Source organism: Nerophis lumbriciformis, linkage group LG11 (genome assembly GCF_033978685.3).
Source record: "Nerophis lumbriciformis linkage group LG11, RoL_Nlum_v2.1, whole genome shotgun sequence".
Lineage (NCBI taxonomy): Eukaryota > Metazoa > Chordata > Actinopteri > Syngnathiformes > Syngnathidae > Nerophis > Nerophis lumbriciformis.
The window spans coordinates 3,417,252-3,435,861 of record NC_084558.2 but is presented as its reverse complement, the minus strand read 5'-3'; the positions used below and the strand labels follow the sequence as shown (position 1 = coordinate 3,435,861).

Genomic DNA, 18,610 nt, shown 5'->3' with positions numbered 1-18,610 from the left:
AATTGTAAGTGTATCTTGTGTTTTTTATGTTGATTTAATAAAAAAAAAAAAAAAAAAAAAAACGATACCGATAATAAAAAAAACGATACCGATAATTTCCGATATTACATTTTAACGCATTTATCGGCATCCCTACATTTTATGTATTTGTTTAAATTATTAAATGAACTTAAAACAGGACTTTTTCTTCCTTGTGGTGAGTAAAGGCTAAGCGTGCTGTCAAAAATCGATTAATAAATTCCATAAAGTGATAAATGAATACATTTAAAAATAAATAAATTAAAAAGAGACATACATTTGAAAACTCATATCATTAATTGTTTAAAAAAAATGTATAGTAAAATGAAGCCACTTCTTTAGGTCGGAAATCGAATCGGTATATGTAAAAAATCTGCCTTTTCAGCTAAATCAGTGCTCATTTTGCTCCATGACATCGTCATAATAACAGCGATACTTTCCAGTGGGACTCAGCAAGCTCCAAACAACCACAACAATGTAGTGATCATTTTTCTTCAAATGGTCATATTTCCCAATGGCGCTGTTGTATTGTGTCGGTGTATTTCCACTGAAGGGTCAAACGTCAAATCTGGGGCCCCAAAGCCGTAAGAACATGTCAGTCATGCATCCAGGAAGCCACCACTCTTTTTTTGCACACATTTCCAGCCTCTTTGAAGGAGTGGCAAATGATTAAAAGTGAGCAGAACCCAAGTCGTATGCGTCATCAGCCAAGCTTGGAGGGCATTGAAGACTCGCAGCTCTTCTCACTTTATTACATTTAGGACTTTTTTACTTCCACCATGGGGCCACAATTGAAACGTCTCTTTGTCTTTTGCCTCATCGCTGCCTGGAACAGTAAGTAACTTTGAATATATGTCATTCATTTTGCTTGCCTATAGATGCTTTTATTGTATACAATGTTGTTTTTTCATCCATTCATCATTGATCTTGTTATTGATCAATTTAGTGTCCTATTCATTCATGATGTATTAACTATTTTAAAATGGAATTATTCCATCTATTATCTAAATGAACAGTAAATTGCTGCAGTATAGAGACATTTTTGGATTACATAAACTCCTTAATTGTGCTTGTTAACTTTACGAGCACATCCAAAACAATTAAAAACATTACGATGACTATTTTCTAAAAGATAAAAAATATAATGGTCTTTTTGCTCTTCTATAAATGATTTATATCAGAAATAGGTAGTACAAGCTCACACAGTGTAAATATTTGACAAGTGTGTTGATAACAGGCAATCAAAACTTACCCAATGTCCCATTTATTACACACCTTTTCTTCCCGACAGGACAGAATGTTTGCTTTACTCAGTGCTCTATGTGCTTTGAACCTTAATCAGTTCAAAAGCACATTGTCAACCTTTTCAATGGAATTACCACAGCATCCTTGTATACGATTTCATTTAGCGTTAGCGTTGATTGATTGATTGATTGATTGAAACTTTTATTAGTAGATTGCACAGTGCAGTACATATTCCGTACAATTGACCACTAAATGGTAACACCCCAATAAGTTTTTCCACTTGTTTAAGTCGGGGTCCACTTAATATGATCATTCATGATACAGATATATACTATCATCATAATACAGTCATCACACAAGATAATCATCAGAGTACATACATTGAATTATTGACATTATTTACAACATGGACAGTTCAACTTCCTTAGCATTTGTTCACATTTGGTATTTTTTTAAACGACTGTAACATAGAAAATGTTTGTCAACATTATTATGCTCCAGGCAAAAAAATGTTCTACATAAATGTGGATTTATGAAAGTATGGCCTAAATTTTCTTTTTTTTTTGTCATGTAATTTTTATTGACATCCAGCATCAGACATTCCTATCCATCACATCATATTTACATACATCATATATCTGTAGACTGCCCTAAATGTCAAAAAAAAAAATTTGTTTATATCCCAACCATGACACCCCCCCCCCACCCCCCCCCAAAAAAAGAAAGAAACAGCAGGAAAACAAAATAGTATTTACAGATACATCAATAATATTAGAAAAAATAATAATTAAAAAAAGGATTACGCCCTATATGTGTGTGTATATATATATATATATATAATTACATTCTTTTATTTTATTTTTTATTATTATTATTAATAATGTATTATTATGACCTACATTTTCTAATTGGCTTAATGGTTTACAATTATCAATCAAATTTTGGAGGATGATTAAGTGTAAAAAAAAAAAAAAAAACCTTAAATTGATATCTTTGTTAAAAACATTTAAAGTGGTTTAGGTAGCCCTTTTTGTCTTTTTTTTTTTTTTCATATTTTTTTATTATATTATTTAATACTCTATCTGTATTTGCTTTTTTTCCTTGACATGTTTTTCTGATGTTGAAAGTGCCTTGACTTTTGTGTGCATAATAAATGTATGTTTGTTGTTCAATAAAAAATTGTTTAAAAAAGTTATACTTCCTTAGCATTAGCTTACAATCGGAGCTGCGTTCAATAAGACAAATGTTTTGAATGAATAAATGTATGGTTTGAAAATGACAGCTTTATGTAGTAAAGATTAGGTTTTAAGGCTGGATTTTTAACACGTATTTAGCTCAAGCAGGTTTAATTTCGTACCTTTATTGGAACCTCTATTCTACCTTTGAACAGGCCTACTGTGTATAGAAAGAGTGTTCACTTCCATGAATGTGGTGGCCAAACTTTTTCGATTGATGGCCACAGACAGACAAATTAAAGAATGTCGGGGCCATTTTGGTCTTTTTCGTCTTCAAAACCAGTATAATCCTTTTTTTTCCAAAGAACTTGAAAATGCAGTCTTGGTAAACATTTTGTGTGAATGCTGAAGAGCCAAAGCCGAACTGAAATGTTAAAAGATAGCATGCTGGCCAGATAACATCACGTAATAAAAAATATGAGCAAAATTAGCTAAAAAAAAAAAAGCTGGCATGCTAACAGTATTATGCCAACATGCTAGCATTAGTGAAATACCAAAATATATGACACCGAGGTGCAACCTGCTAAATTAGCTAAAAATCTAGCATGCCGAAATGCAAACTGAAGCATGCGCCAGGTACCAACATATATTACTCCGAGGTGTGTACTTGAAAAATGTGTTGAAAATGCTAACATGCTAACGTTAGCATGCGTCCAGTACCGAAATATGACTGAGGTAGATACCTATGAAATTAGCGTAAAAAAAGACGGCATACTAATGTTAGCATGTTGACAGGTATCATTTGTCAAGTAACAAAATATTTCATGTTGAAGTATATACCTGCAAAATTAGCACACAAAAAAAGCTGGCATGCTAACAGTATTATGCTAACATGCTAGCATTAGTGAAATACCAAAATATATGACACCGAGGTGTAACCTGCTAAATTAGCTAAAAATCTAGCATGCCGAAATGCAAACTGCAGCATGCGCCAGGTGCCAAAATATATTACTAGGAGGTGCGTACTCGAAAAATGTGTTGAAAATGCTAGCATGCTAACGTTAGCATGCGTCAAGTACCGAAATATGACTGAGGTAGATAGATACCTATGAAACTAGCGTAAAAAAGTTAGCATACTAATATTAACAGGTGTTATTTGTCAAGTAACAAAATATTTGACGTTGAAGTATATATCTGCCAAATTAGCAAAAACTTGAATGCTAATTTTAGAATGCTAACAATTGCTCTAAGTACTAAATCAGATATTTGCAAATTGATGTCAAACCTACAGAACCTACTACAGTCACTGCCGCCGACCCAGCTAACCCTACAGAACCTACTCCAGTCCCTGCCATCGACCCAGCTAGCGCTACAGAACCTACTCCAGTCCCTGCCACCGACCCAGCTAACGCTACAGAACCCACTCCAGTCCCTGCCACCGACCCAGCTAACGCTACAGAACCCACTCCAGTCCCTGCCACCGACCCTACAGAACCTGTCAGTCCATCCATTCATCCTTCATCCCCAAATTCAGTGGCTCCATCGAGTAATCCTCCAACAGTTCCTCTGACCACAGAAGTTCCAGGTACTTTGAGCCGTACCGTACACATCCATGCTCGTGTTGTTAGTACTGTAAGTGCATAAATGGTTTTTGTCCACTCTGAAGGTATTTGCGACTCTCACCCTTGTGGCCCCGGGAGCACCTGTGAGGCTCGTGTCAACGAAACGTTTGTATGCTTGTGCAGGGCTGGGGAATTCTACAATGGATACGGTTGTCAGAGCGGTGAGTATTAATCACTCAAATATAGGACGGACGGTGAAAGTGGGGAAAAAAAGACGTTTTAGATTGAGGGTCTAGAGCAGTGTTTTTTAACCTTTTTTGAGCCAAGGCACATTTTTTGCGTTGAAAAAATGCGGAGGCACACCACCAGCAGACATCATTAAAAAAGGAAAGTCAGTTGACAGTAAAAAGTCGTTGTCGCAATTGTTGGGTATGACTTTAAAGCATAACCAAGCATGCATCACTATAGCTCTTGTCTCAAAGTAGGTGTACTGTCACCACCTGTCACATCACACCCTGACTTATTTGGACTTTTTTGCTGTTTTCCTGTGTGTAGTGTTTTAGTTCTTGTTTTAATGGCTTTTTCTCTTTTTTTGGTATTTTCCTGTAGCAGTTTCATGTTTTCCTTTTGAGCGATATTTCCCGCATCTACTTGGTTTTAGCAATCAAGAATATTTCAGTTGTTTTTATCCTTCTTTGTGGGGACATTGTTGATTGTCATGTCATGTTCTGATGTACATTGTGGACGCCGTCTTTGCTCCACCGTAAGTCTTTGCTGTCGTCCAGCATTCTGTTTTTGTTTACTGTGTAGCCAGTTCAGTTTTAGTTTCGTTCTGCATAGCCTTCCCTAAGCTTCAATTACTTTTCTTAGGGGCACTCACCTTTTGTTTATTTTTGGTTGAAGCAATAGATACCTTTTTACCTGCACGCTGCCTCCCGCTGTTTCTGACATCTGCAAAGCAATTAGCTACCGGCTGCCACCTACTGATATGGAAGAGTATTACACGGTTACTCTGCCGAGCTCAACAACAACACATCTATAATTACTGGTTTGCAAAAAATATTTTTAACCCAAATAGGTGAAAATAGATCATCTCCAACGGCACACCAGACTGTACCTCACGGCACACTAGTGTGCCGCGGCACACTAGTGTGCCGCGGCACAGTGGTTGAAAAACACTGGTCTAGAGCAGGGGTGTCCAAACTTTTCCCACTGAGAAATCACAGCATGCCGTGGCCATTTTGATGTTTTTTTCATTGTCAAAACCAGTACAATATACAGATTTTTTTTTTTTTTTACTTTTTGGGGCTCCCCTCAAGTTTGGTCACGGGGACCCGAAAGGGTCTCAATCATAAAAATGTTAAAAATAAGTCGTATATTAATTACCCCCAAAATTATTGAACGCTAAAATCTGTCAACATAAAGTGATTTTTTTTAATGTTTTGTATATTTTATAACGAATGCAATATCCCCCCCAAATGTTTTTTAAAGTGGAACATCAGAAGTGAAACTTTTCCATAGCTTTTTCCAATGCTGCCACAAATAGCTGTATTATATTTGTACCGTTCTTCTCTCACCTCATCTTTGCTCCAAAATGCTGGTGCTGTGTGTGAATGCCAAAAGGTGAGCTTTGTTCCATGCCAGATGTGTTGTTATCCACATAGAACAAACCATTTTGCATTTTTGATAGGGGGTGTAAATCCTTTTGAATTAGATTCAAGTGATCTTGTTATTGAACTTTCAAGGCTATATTTATGTTACATTAACATTTATGACGTTGTTTTTTTTAGTGTATATAATTTACGTATCCAAGTCTTAAATTGACAGAAAAAAAAATGTTAAACTTGACAAAAGTCCAAGGGCCCCTGTGTGCTTGGGGCCCATGTAGAACATCCTCACTCTCCTTCTAATTGAAACCCCTGTCTCGAGATGTATTCATGCAATCCAAAAGGTGACACCCAAACAACTTCTCCTCAAAGCGAGATTTTCTACCTGTCACTCACACACCAATGAGACAGTTGAGAAGAAAATAGTGTCTCAAAAGTTAGCAAACAGGAGTTATGATGTTAATCATAGAATGATGGTGATTTCCTATTTTTTATGCATATTGTAGTTTTCCGCCTATTCGCAGATTTTCTTTCTATAATTTGTAAAAAAAAAAAAAACGGAATTTCCATCCATTTTGTTAATGAACTATGAAGGGCATATGATAGGATTTACAGTATGAAAAAACAATTTTTTTTAGGACTTTTTATGGTTGAGTCTCTTATTCGCTGTTTTTCCGTAGCTGGAATGTACTCTATTCTTTTTTTAATGTAATCTTATATCTGTTTGTGGAAGTACTTCCCCGGAGTTCCACTGTCAGACACAGCACCGAAGCCAAGCGTGTAGGTTTTAACAAGGTTTTAATCATCAGATTGTTTTCACAAAGTTCTCTCTCAAGCAGGACGCGAATTTTCAGCCACGTCCATATCCTCTCTCCCCCTCCTGCTCCCGGCCGTTTACTGTTAAAGACAACAGATGATTAGATTAACACGTACCACCTGTGAAATCTAATCACCTGCTCGCTGTGTCTCGCCGTCAGCACCATATAGCGAGGGTGTATATTGTAGCCCTGAAGAGTTAGGAATGCAAGGGATTCTGGGTATTTGTTCTGTTGTGTTTATGTTGTGTTACGGTGCGGATGTTCTCCCGAAATGTGTTTGTCATTCTTGTTTGGTGTGGGTTCACAGTGTGGCGCATATTTGTAACAGTGTTAAAGTTGTTTATACGGCCACCCTCAGTGTGACCCGTATGGCTGTTGATCAAGTATGTCTTGCAGTCACTTTCGTGTGTATGCAGAAGCCGCATAGAACATGTGACTGGGCCGGCACGCTGTTTGTATGGTGAAAAAACGGACGCGTCGACTGGTTGTAGAGGACGCTAAAGACAGTGCTATCACGGCACGCCCTTAATATTGTTGTCCGAGTGAAAATCGGGAGAAATTCGGGAGAATGGTTGCCCCGGGGGATTTTCGGGAGGGACACTGAAATTCGGGAGTCTCCCGGAAAAATCGGGAGGGTTGGCAAGTATGGTCAGCACATGCCCCGCATCAAGGGACGGCGTGGTGCAGTGGAAGAATGGCCGTGCGCAACCCGAGGGTCCCTGGTTCAATCCCCACCTAGTACCAACCTCGTCATGTCCGTTGTGTCCTGAGCAAGACACTTCACCCTTGCTCCTGATGGGTGCTGGTTAGCGCCTTGCATGGCAGCTCCCGCCATCAGTGTGTGAATGTGTGTGTGAATGGGTAAATGTGGAAGTAGTGTCAAAGCGCTTTGAGTACCTTGAAGGTAGAAAAGCGCTATACAAGTACAACCCATTTATTTATCATTATTTATCTGCCCGATGGTGCTGGTCCTCAGCCCCATGGCCAGCGTCTGTGACTTTCCCTCCTGCAGGCAGCGCTGACTACACCTCCCCCCACACTGTTGAACGCATGGTTTTTAGGTGTTTTTTGGCTTTTTCAATAACAGATCTTGAAAAAGAGATGTGGTCTTATAGTCCCTGTTGTCTTATATTTTAGACAAAACTGTAATATTGTGAACAAATTATTTTGGGCCTTGCACTGCTCATTGGCAGGAAGTGCTAAAAAATATATATTAATATTCAAATTACAATCCTTATTTATTCCAATTATAAATATCCATTCATCATTTTCAAAATTGAGCCAAAAAAATACTTTTTTGTTTTCAAGAACCAATTTTTAAAAATACGTTTTTTTAGGCCATTTCCACGCTTACTCGCTGCGTGTATACGTCACATGTCAGCAGCCAAGAGGAGCTTTCGTAACCTGTAAACTATTCTCTAATATAGTATATTATAAGAATCGTGTTGACTCGAGATTATCTCCTTGAGATGGGAATCCTACAACTACTCACAATTCGATTCCGATTATTGAGATGGCGATTCGATTCAAAACGGCTCCACGATAGAACACGATTCTCTATTCAAACCGATTCAGGCAATGTGTTATTTGGTATGAAACTTACAATAAAACCTTTTTTAAAGAGGTTACAGGTTGCAAAACGTCCTTTTGGTTGCTGACATATGATGTATACACGCAGCAAGTAAGCGAGGAAATGGCTGAAAAACGTTGATTTAAAAATGGATTCTTAAAGTAAAAAATAGGTGTGCATACGTATATATATATATATATATATATATATATGTATGTGTATGTGTATATATATATATATATATATATATATATATATATATATATATATATATATATATATATATGTATATGTATATGTATATGTATATATATATGTATATATATATATATATATGTATGTATGTGTATATATATACACACATACATACATTTTTTTTCTGAATTTTTTTTTTTTTAAATAGTAAATTAAATCGATTTTTTGAAAATTAGGAATTGATTTGAAACCCTAATAGCTCCATCTGTTGGTTGGCAAGTTTTAAATCTCAAGACCCCAAATAGCGACCCCAAAAGGGACAAGCGGTAGAAAATGGATGGATAGATGGATGGATGGATGGACCCCAAATATAAGACGACCTGTCTTTGTTCTGATAACAAAATACTAAGATATGTCTTACATTCGGATCAGTCCAATATTTCCTTATGAGCGGTAATCCAATGTTTTTGTCAATTTCTTTTATTTCAGCTCAAGTTTTCCCTGGACAACTGCAGGTGCCCTCATTAACATATGTTGAGGAAATGGCAACCAAAACATCAGACGCATTTGCCGACGCCGCAAACCAAATTACTGAACAGGTTTGTTTGTTTTTTGTACTGTGGAGCCACCAATATTCAACACAGTTGTTTGGATTTTAAATATTTACAGTCACAAAGTTGTGACGCCTCCTCTGGGTGTCGGTCAAGATGCACTGAAAGACATGCTAGCATGTAATAAAGACATTTTTGAAGTGTTCCAGTCATTACACAAATGGCCAATGACACATTTTGTGTTTTTTTAGCCAATCTGACTCAAATTTGACACACATGCGCTTGACAGTCCCTTACAGGCGTGTGCCAAATTTGGTGGTGATTCAACTCAACCCCTGTGGGGGTTTTGTAGAGCTGTGTGAGAAAATTCAAGTCAATCTGACAGGGTTTGATTACAGCACCACCACATAGTGTATTGGTTTGTTTACACTTACATTTTGAACAAGGTCAGAAATAATACTGTACATCATGTAAACAGTGGCGTCATACATTTGAGTGTGTGAGATGAAGTCATAGTTAACCTAAAATATATATTCTCTCTCCACAACACAGCTAAGGTGTTCATTCAGAGACATTTCTGGCCACATTTCCAGTAATGTGCTGGAACTCAAGTAAGTTGCCTAACACTTTCACCATAGAATTAATTCTAAAGTCACACACTTATTATTGTTTCATGAAAACCACAGCATCTAATATAATGTATCCTTAATTTCCCATTAATTAATTTTGATGAAAACTACAGTATGATCTTTAATTTACGATATCCATCCATCCATCCATTTTCTACCGCTTATTCCCTTTTGGGGTCGCGGGGGGCGCTGGAGCCTATCTCAGCTACAATCGGGTGGAAGGCGGGGTACACCCTAGACAAGTCGCCACCTCATCGCAGGGCTTTACGATATCCTGAATGCATTAATTTATCATTGAGCAATAAAGACCACTGTATTTGATATCATTTAGCCTGAATGGGTTCATTTATTGGTTAATAAAAAACAGTACAGTATATGACATAATTTATCCAAATGTATTAATTTATTATTGTTTATAATCGAATATAATTTGTCTCAAATTCAGTTAATATTGTTTCATGAAAACCACAGTATCTGATATAATGTCCTGGATTACTTAATAAGAATTACAGTATCTGATACCATTTATCCTGAATTTATTCATGTATGATTTTTTTGGGATGAAAACAACAGCACCCATCCATCCATCCATCCATCCATCCATCTTCTTCCGCTTATCCGAGGTCGGGTCGCGGGGGCAGCAGCTTAAGCAGGGAAGCCCAGACTTCCCTCTCCCCAGCCACTTGGTCCAGCTCCTCCCGGGGGATCCCGAGGCGTTCCCAGGCCAGCCGGGAGAGATAGTCTTCCCAGCGTGTCCTGGGTCTTCCCCGTGGCCTCCTACCGGTCGGACGTGCCCGAAACACCTCCCTAGGGAGGCGTTCGGGTGGCATCCTGACCAGATGCCTGAACCACCTCATCAACAGCACCCGTTGTCATTTATCCTAAGTTCATTCATGCATCAATTTTGAATGAAAACAACAATCTCTGTTATCATGTATCCTGAATGCATTCATTTATTAATGAAAAAACACAGTATCTGATATCATTTACAGTTTTTTTCCATTTATTGTTTAATGAAAACCATTTACAGTATCTTATCCGATTTCAATAATGTATTATGTTTAATAAAAACACCACATCAGATATATTTTTTTACCTGGAATAATTTATTATCATTTAATGGGAATTACAGTATCTGAACTCATTCATGTATCAAATTTAAATGAAAACAACTTTTATCCTGAATTTCTTCATGTACTGCATACCATTTGAATGAAAACCCTATTCTCTGATATCATTTATCTTGGATTCATGTATCACTGTGTAATGAAAACAACAGTTACCTTCCGTTATTTATCTCGTTTATTGTAATTTAACAAGAACCACAGTACCCGATATCATTAATCCTGAATTCATCATATAAGGTAATAACAATGTGTTATCTATTATCTGGCTATATTATGTTCATTTATTTGTTAAACAATGGTTTTGACAGTTTTTATTTTCACTATACAAATCAAGTAATGTTTATCATATATCCCACAATAGTGTGTTTTTTGTGTATGCAACGATTCTATCAATTTGTACTCCTTTATTATTTACTTATTCGTTATTTGACTAAATCTTTACTACAAAACATATTTATATTTTGTCCTTCTCAAGTATGTTCAAAATAAACAAAACCATTATTGTTATTGTTATTATTATGTCATTATGTCTGCACAGGCGCTTGGAAAACAAGCGATCAAATTCAAGCGGCGTCAACGCGGCTGTAGAGCTCTTTTTCCTTGTGACTCTTCCTATCACGACACAGACGTTTGATGACGTCATGGCGAATGCTTCCAAATGCGTCAACTGCATTCTGGCCAATTCCACCTTTTCTAGTACGTAAACCCCCCACCCCCAAGTCGTCATCTTATATCCGTGTCAATACGGTCATTTCTTTTCTCGTCGTTTGCAGAGAGCGACCTGTGTCTTAAGAACCCCTGCCAGAAGGAAACATCGTTGTGTTCGGCTGAAAAAGGCTTCCTGAAGTGCGCCTGTGCGGAGGGTTACATTGAGACCGACTTCAGCGAGAGGATGTGTGTCGGTAAGTGCGCCTGATTGGCTGACAACAAGGTAGTGCATCTTTTCAAATCTCATTTCCAACTGCTCTACATCTGCAGCTTGTCCAAGTGGCCAGAAACCAAACGGATCTCAACATTGTATGGAGTAAGTAGCTTCATTGTCTGAAATAATAATATTATTATTAACGATAATAACAATGCATGTGTATTTTTTCTATCAGTTGTCCATACGGTCAGTCTGGTTTTAACTGCAATGAAAGTGAGTGAAACAGTCGCTACATGTGTTGTCTAGCGTGACAGTAAGCTGCACCGTGTGCTCTAACGTCCTATTTCCTGCTCGTTAGAATGGCAGCTGGCGTTGGTGGTTGTCGGCTCCGTGTTAGGAGGGCTGTTGCTCATCTCGACCATCGTTCTGATCGTCATGTCTTGCAAGTGAGTTGTATCGGCCAAGGTAACCCAGTTAGCCCCCTATTGGCCGAAATATAACAAGCAGACGGCCAGCTTTTCTTCCTGCCACTCACAACGAGGACTTCTTTTTCAAGGTTCTGTGCAAGAATTGAGTCCCAGTTACCATACTGACACAAACACACAACTACCATATTTCTATAAGTCGCAGATTTTTTCATAGTTTGGCCAGGGGTGCGACTTATGTGTGAAATTATTAACACATTATCGTAAAATATCAAATAATATTATTTAGCTCATTCACGTAAGAGACTAGACGTATAAGATGTCATGGGATTTAGCGATTAGGAGTGACAGATTGTATAGCATGTTCTATATGTTATACAAACCCCGTTTCCATATGAGTTGGGAAATTGTGTTGGATGTAAATATAAACGGAATACAATGATTTGCAAATCATTTTCAAGCCATATTCAGTTGAATATGCTACAAAGACAACATATTTCATGTTCAAACTGATAAACTTTTTTTTTTTGCAAATAATCATTAACTTTAGAATTTGATGTCAGCAACACGTGACAAAGAAGTTGGGAAAGGTGTCAATAAATACTGATAAAGTTGAGGAATGCTCATCAAACACTTATTTGGAACATCCCACAGGTGAACAGGCAAATTGGGAACAGGTGGGTGCCATGATTGGGTATAAAAGTAGATTACATTAAATGCTCAGTCATTCATAAACAAGGATGGGGTGAGGGTCACCACTTTGTCAACAAATGCGTGAGAAAATTGTTGAACAGTTTAAGAAAAACCTTTCTCAACCAGCTATTGCAAAGAATTTAGGGATTTCACCATCTACGCTCCGTAATATCATCAAAGGGTTCAGAGAATGTGGAGAAATCACTGCACGTAAGCAGCTAAGCCCGTGACCTTCCATCCCTCAGGCTGTACTGCATCAACAAGCGACATCAGTGTGTAAAGGATATCACCACATGGGCTCAGGAACACTTCAGAAACCCACTGTCAGTAACTACAGTTGGTCGCTACATCTGTAAGTGCAAGTTAAAACTCTCCTATGCAAGGCGAAAACTGTTTATCAACCACACCCAGAAACGCCGTCGGCTTCGCTGGGCCTGAGCTCATCTAAGATGGACTGATATAAAGTGGAAAAGTGTTCTCTGGTCTGACGAGTCCACATTTCAAATTGTTTTTGGAAACTGTGGACGTCGTGTCCTCCGGACCAAAGAGGAAAAGAACCATCCGGATTGTTATAAGCGCAAAGTGTAAAAACCAGCATCTGTGATGGTATGGGGGTGTATTAGTGCCCAAGACATGGGTAAGTTACACATCTGTGAAGTCGCCATTAATGCTAAAAGGTACATACAGGTTTTGGAGCAACATATGTTGCCATCCAAGCAACGTTACCATGGACGCCCCTGCTTATTTCAGCAAGACAATGCCAAGCCATGTGTTACATCAACGTGGCTTCATAGTAAAAGAGTGCAGGTACTAGATTGGCCTGCCTGTAGTCCAGACCTGTTTCCAATTGAAAATGTGTGGCGCATTATGAAGCCTAAAATAGCAGAAGGGAGACCCCCGGACTGTTGAACAACTTAAGCTGTACATCAAGCAAGAATGGGAAAGAATTCCACCTGAGAAGCTTCAAAAATGTGTCTCCTCAGTTCCCAAACGTTTACTGAGTGTTGTTAAAAGGAAAGGCCATGTAACACAGTGGTGAACATGCCCTTTCCCAACTACTATGGCACGTGTTGCAGCCATGAAATTCTAAGTTAATTATTATTTGGAAAAAAAAAAAGTTTATGGGTTTGAACATCAAATATGTTGTCTTTGTAGTGCATTCAATTGAATATGGCTTGAAAATGATTTGCAAATCATTGTATTCCGTTTATATTTACATCTAACACAATTTCCCAACTCATATGGAAACGGGGTTTGTAGTTATTTGAATGACTCTTACCATAATATGTTACGTTAACATACCAGTTGCTTATTTATGCCTCATATAACGTACACTTATTCAGCCTGTTGTTCACTATTCTTTATTTATTTTAAATTGCCTTTCAAATGTCTATTCTTGGTGTTGGCTTTTATCAAATAAATGTTCCCCAAAAATGCGACTTATACTCCAGTGCGACTTATATATGTTGTTTTCCTTCTTTATTATGCATTTTCGGCCGGTGCGACTTATAGTCCGAAAAATACGGTACTAGGTATTTTACCACAACAAAAGCCATCTTATATTTGTATAATATGGATTCGCACATGCAAATCAACAGGGGATTCCTAAAGACTTACACCCAAGCAAGCTTTTCTTCCCATCACTCACACTTCATGATTCTGTGCAAGAATTGATTCTCAGTACCCAGACTGACCTGAATACAAGACTAATAGGTATTTGTCCCCTAAAAAGTAATCTTACATTTAGAATATCTGGATTCATAATACAAGACTACTAGGTATTTTCCCATAAAAAAAGTATTCTTATATGTGTAATATAGGGATTTATATGACAATACTAATAGGTATTTTCCACAAAAAATGTGTCTTATATTCGTGATATAGGGATTTATAATACAAGACTACGAGGTGTTTCCCCCAAAAAACCTTATCTTATATTTGTAATACAGGGACTCGTAGTACTAGACGAGTAGATATTTCCCCCCAAAAGTTGTCTTATATTTGTATTGTAGGGATTCATGATACTAGACTACCAGGTTTTTCCCCTCAAGCAATCAAGTATCACATTTAAATGTAAACAGTTTCTGATAACTTTTATCCTGAATGTCTTTATGTACTGAAAACAATTGGAATGAAACCCCTAGTTCCTGATATCATTTATCTTGGATTCATTCGTGTATTATTGTGTAATGAAAAACACCCTACCTGCTGTTATTTTATCCTGAATTTGTTTTGTTTATTGTTATCTAATGAAAATTACAGTACCTGATATCAATAATATCCATAATAAAGGTATTTTACCAGGTATTTTTCCCTTACAAAAGTTGTCTTATATTTGCAATATAGGGCTATAATATAAGGATTCATAATACAAGACTACTAGGTATTTTCCCCTGAAAATATTCTAATATTTGTAATTTAGGGATTCATACTACAAGACTACTAGGTATTTCCCCCCCCAAAAAAGTTGCCTTATATTTGTAATATAGACATTCATAATACTAGACTACTGGGTATTTTTCCCATAAAAAAGTCTTCCAATTTTTGTAATGTAGGGATTCATAAAATAAGATTAGTAAGTATTTTACCAGGTATTTCCCCCCCAAAAATAGTCTTATATTCGTAATATAGGAATATGATATAAGGATTTATAATACAAGACTATTAGGTATTTTCCCTTTAAAAAAGTTGTCTTATATTCGTGAAATTGGGTATTCATAATACAAGACTCCTAGGTATTTTCTCCCCCAAAAAGTTGTCTTATATTTGTAATATAGAAATGTATAATACTATACTGCAGGTATTTTCCCCCTAAAAAGTTGTCTTACATTCATAATGTAAGGATTCATTCATGGGGACAGCATGGCGCGGTTGGGAGAGAACCTGAGGGTTCCTGGTTCAATCCCCACCTTCTACAATCCTAGTCACGTCCGTTGTGTCCTTGAGCAAGACACTTCAGCCTTGCTCCTGATGGGTCCTGGTTAGCGCCTTGCATGGCAGCTCCCGCCATCAGTGTGTGAATGGGTGAATGTGGAAATAGTGGCAAAGCGCTTTGAGTTCCTTAAAAAAAAAAAGGTAGAAAAGCGCTGTACAAGTACAACCCATTTACCATTCATAATACTACTAGGCTTCTAGTTATTTTTTCCTCAAAAAATGTCTTGTATAAGGATTCGTACGCGCAAACCAAAAAGTGACACCTAGCGACTGGTCTCCAAGCAAGCTTTTCTTCCGGTCATTCACACTCACCAGGTTTTTCTTCATGATTATGTGCAAGTATTGACTCTCAGTTACCATACTGACCCAAACATAGGACAGTATGTTTCCCCCATTGAAAAGTAAAAAAACAAACATGTTTGGGCTCTAGAGATTCATGCATGTAAACCAGCAGATGGCATGAAACGAGCCCAATAGCAAACAACGGAGGATGAGTTGCGATGTCAATTTTAAAATGATGGCGATTTATAAATCATAAAGGCAAAAAGAATGTAACCGCTCTAAAAGAAAATACAAAAAAAGTTTGATATATGAAAGCTGCAAACTACAATGGAATTAATAGACTCTGTTGCAATATTTTGACTGTAATTCTTTGTCCTGATAGATCCACGAAGAAAACGTCCAAGAAACACAAGAGGTCGAACGCGGAGGAGAATCAGAAATTGGGCCACTCCTATAATGATAAGCACCCGCTGGTTGACAGCCCCCCAGCCAATAGGCAGCCCCCGCCAGTAAAGACAGAATCAGCAGACCACGGCCTGAAACCTTTCCCAAGCGGTGGCGTGCCCAGGATCCCGCGGGCCACGGCCTCCACCGCCTGGGACAACGGGACCAACCTGGAGATGACGCAGAGCAATGGCCGCCACAACGCGATGGCCGGGGGGAAGAGTTCGGTGAGTAAAGTAGTCAAAGATAAAAAAAAGAAAAAGGAAGCAACCCACCAGGTACGCTTTGGGGCACTTTAGTACAACTTTTTTTAGGAGATATGATGTAAAGTCAATCATTTGTTCAGGCTGTAAGTCTTTTTTCATTTATTACTTCCAAAAATATGCTGGGTCTCTTAAGAATGAACGAAAAATATTTTTCTCACAGTGAATATCTTAAGGTTTTACTCGGTAGTTAAAGAAGAAAAACTAAACAAAAAGTTGTAGAAAGCAATTTTTCAAACAATTTAAAAATATATATTTGTATCAGAAAAATATTTTTCAATTACAATTTTACTCTTTTGACTGTTATTTGTGACATATCTCGCCTTTGCGCTGTAGTATGAGTAATAGATAGCGTAAATAAAAAAGATTAGAAAATATAAAGAAATTAAACAAGCATTTGATTTGCATGATTTCGCTGTGATATTTCGTCCTTATTTTTTTGTTAAAAGACCTTTTTTTTATTTATTCTATAGTTCCTTAAAAGAAAATACTGTATTTTATGTTGTTCGTGTTAATTTTGAAAATAGTTATTTATTTACTGTATTTATCTAAATATGTTTCACTACTATTATTGTTTTTTGTTTTTTTTTAAAGTAGCAATAGTTAACTTTAATATAGATAACTAGGGCTGTCAAACAATAAAACTATTTAATCGCGATTTATCGCAGATACATATAATTTTTCATCATTAATAAGTGTACCCTAGACAGTATTTATCTAATTATGTTTCACTACTATTATTGTTTTTTATTAAAAAAAATAAAAAAAAAGAAGCAGCAGTAGTTAACTTTAATATAGATAACTAGGGCTGTCAAACAATTAAAATATTCAACCGTGATTAATCGCAAATAGATATCATTTTTCATCATTAATAAGTGTATCCTAGACAGATAATTTTCAGGGGGGGGGGCTTCATATCGCTGCATGACAATTTATGTATGTATATATATATATATATATATATATATATATATATATATATATATATATATATATATATATATATATATATATATATATATAATTGTGTGTGTTTATGTATATATATTGCTATAAATTAGCTCAATAAAAATTTGTAATTTTTAAAAGTTATTTATTTATGGTGTTTATTTAATTATATTTTACTGACATTTATTGTGCCATGGACTAAAAATTAAATTACCAAAAACATGCACTCTTTTTCAAAATATGCAAGTATTTATTTATATTATTTTACTTTTGATGTTATTTTTGACATATATTTTATTGGGCTCCACTATAAATAGCGGCTAATGTAATCAAAAAATATATATTTCATGATTCAACTGCTTTCCATGATAGTAAATATTGGATCATTTTAAAAAGCGATATTAATTCTTGCATTGATTCTTTAGGTAGAGTTTGTTTATTAAACATCTTGTTTTTTATTCTTATTGTAAACAAATCCAAATATGGCATTTTTGTCATCTAAACAAGTGGGAAAAATCCTTCCAGTTTTTGGTGAAAAGTATCAGTGTGTTGCGACAGAGGCGAGGAAAAACTCAGCAAAAATGTGCTGAAATAATTATTGACGCAAAACAAACACGATCCTTTCATTGCAGTGGCTCAATGACCACTCAGACAGCACGAGCGGCAGCCCCTACCAGCATCCTCGCAACCAGACCAGCTCGTACGACCAGACTCGAGCCGCAAGCAACTCCTATGCAGATTCGCGACCTTTGAACAACCCGTACACTCAGGATCGGCCTCAGCTGAATCCGTACGCTCGGAACCAAGGCCAGAGCAATGGCAACTACTCGCACGATGACGGGAGACCCTTCAATTACTGAGGCTTTGACGCACAACCACAGTTCAGGGATTGTGCAATGCTTTTAAATAAATGTCAGGGTGCTGAACACATCACCAGGGGGAACGCCAGTGTGGTTTGTTTTATGGAAACATATTTAACTTTTATTTGTGTCATGTGTTTGTAGATTTTTTTAATTCAGTGCCTTTGTAACAGGTTTAGATTTATATGGCGCTTTATGAATAATATACCCACTCGTAAGTAAAATGTTCAAATGTTTCTTCTTAATGTTCTGTCATCTGTAATTCTGGGTTAGATATTTCAAGCTAGTTAGGTTTTGTGTCATGTGAGAGAATATTTTGTCCACTGGGAGCTTTTTGAACGTCATCCACATTCAATTTAATGTTATGTATGTCCTTGTCTATTTTTTTAGCATCGCTTA

General features: G+C 36.8%; 1 protein-coding gene across 1 annotated transcript; it reads left to right on the top strand.

Moving 5' to 3' along the window:
* The first annotated feature begins 720 nt into the window (after positions 1-720).
* Positions 721-18,281, top strand: muc13b (mucin 13b, cell surface associated). The gene is made up of 12 exons (XM_061966229.2): positions 721-852; positions 3,730-4,023; positions 4,105-4,221; positions 8,680-8,789; positions 9,294-9,352; positions 11,036-11,193; positions 11,271-11,399; positions 11,476-11,521; positions 11,598-11,635; positions 11,721-11,808; positions 16,079-16,367; positions 17,984-18,281. Exons 1-12 carry the CDS (start codon positions 798-800, stop codon positions 18,209-18,211), a joined length of 1,611 nt encoding a protein of 536 aa, XP_061822213.1. The 5' UTR covers positions 721-797; the 3' UTR covers positions 18,212-18,281.
* The last annotated feature ends 329 nt before the right edge of the window (positions 18,282-18,610 follow it).

Coding starts and splice junctions, on each gene's coding strand:
- muc13b (XM_061966229.2), top strand. CDS start 798: ATGGGGCCACAATTGAAACGTCTCTTTGTCTTTTGCCTCATCGCTGCC. Junction 9,353..11,035: donor AGTAATGTGCTGGAACTCAA/GTAAGTTGCCTA, acceptor ATGTCTGCACAG/GCGCTTGGAAAACAAGCGAT. Junction 11,809..16,078: donor CTGATCGTCATGTCTTGCAA/GTGAGTTGTATC, acceptor TTGTCCTGATAG/ATCCACGAAGAAAACGTCCA.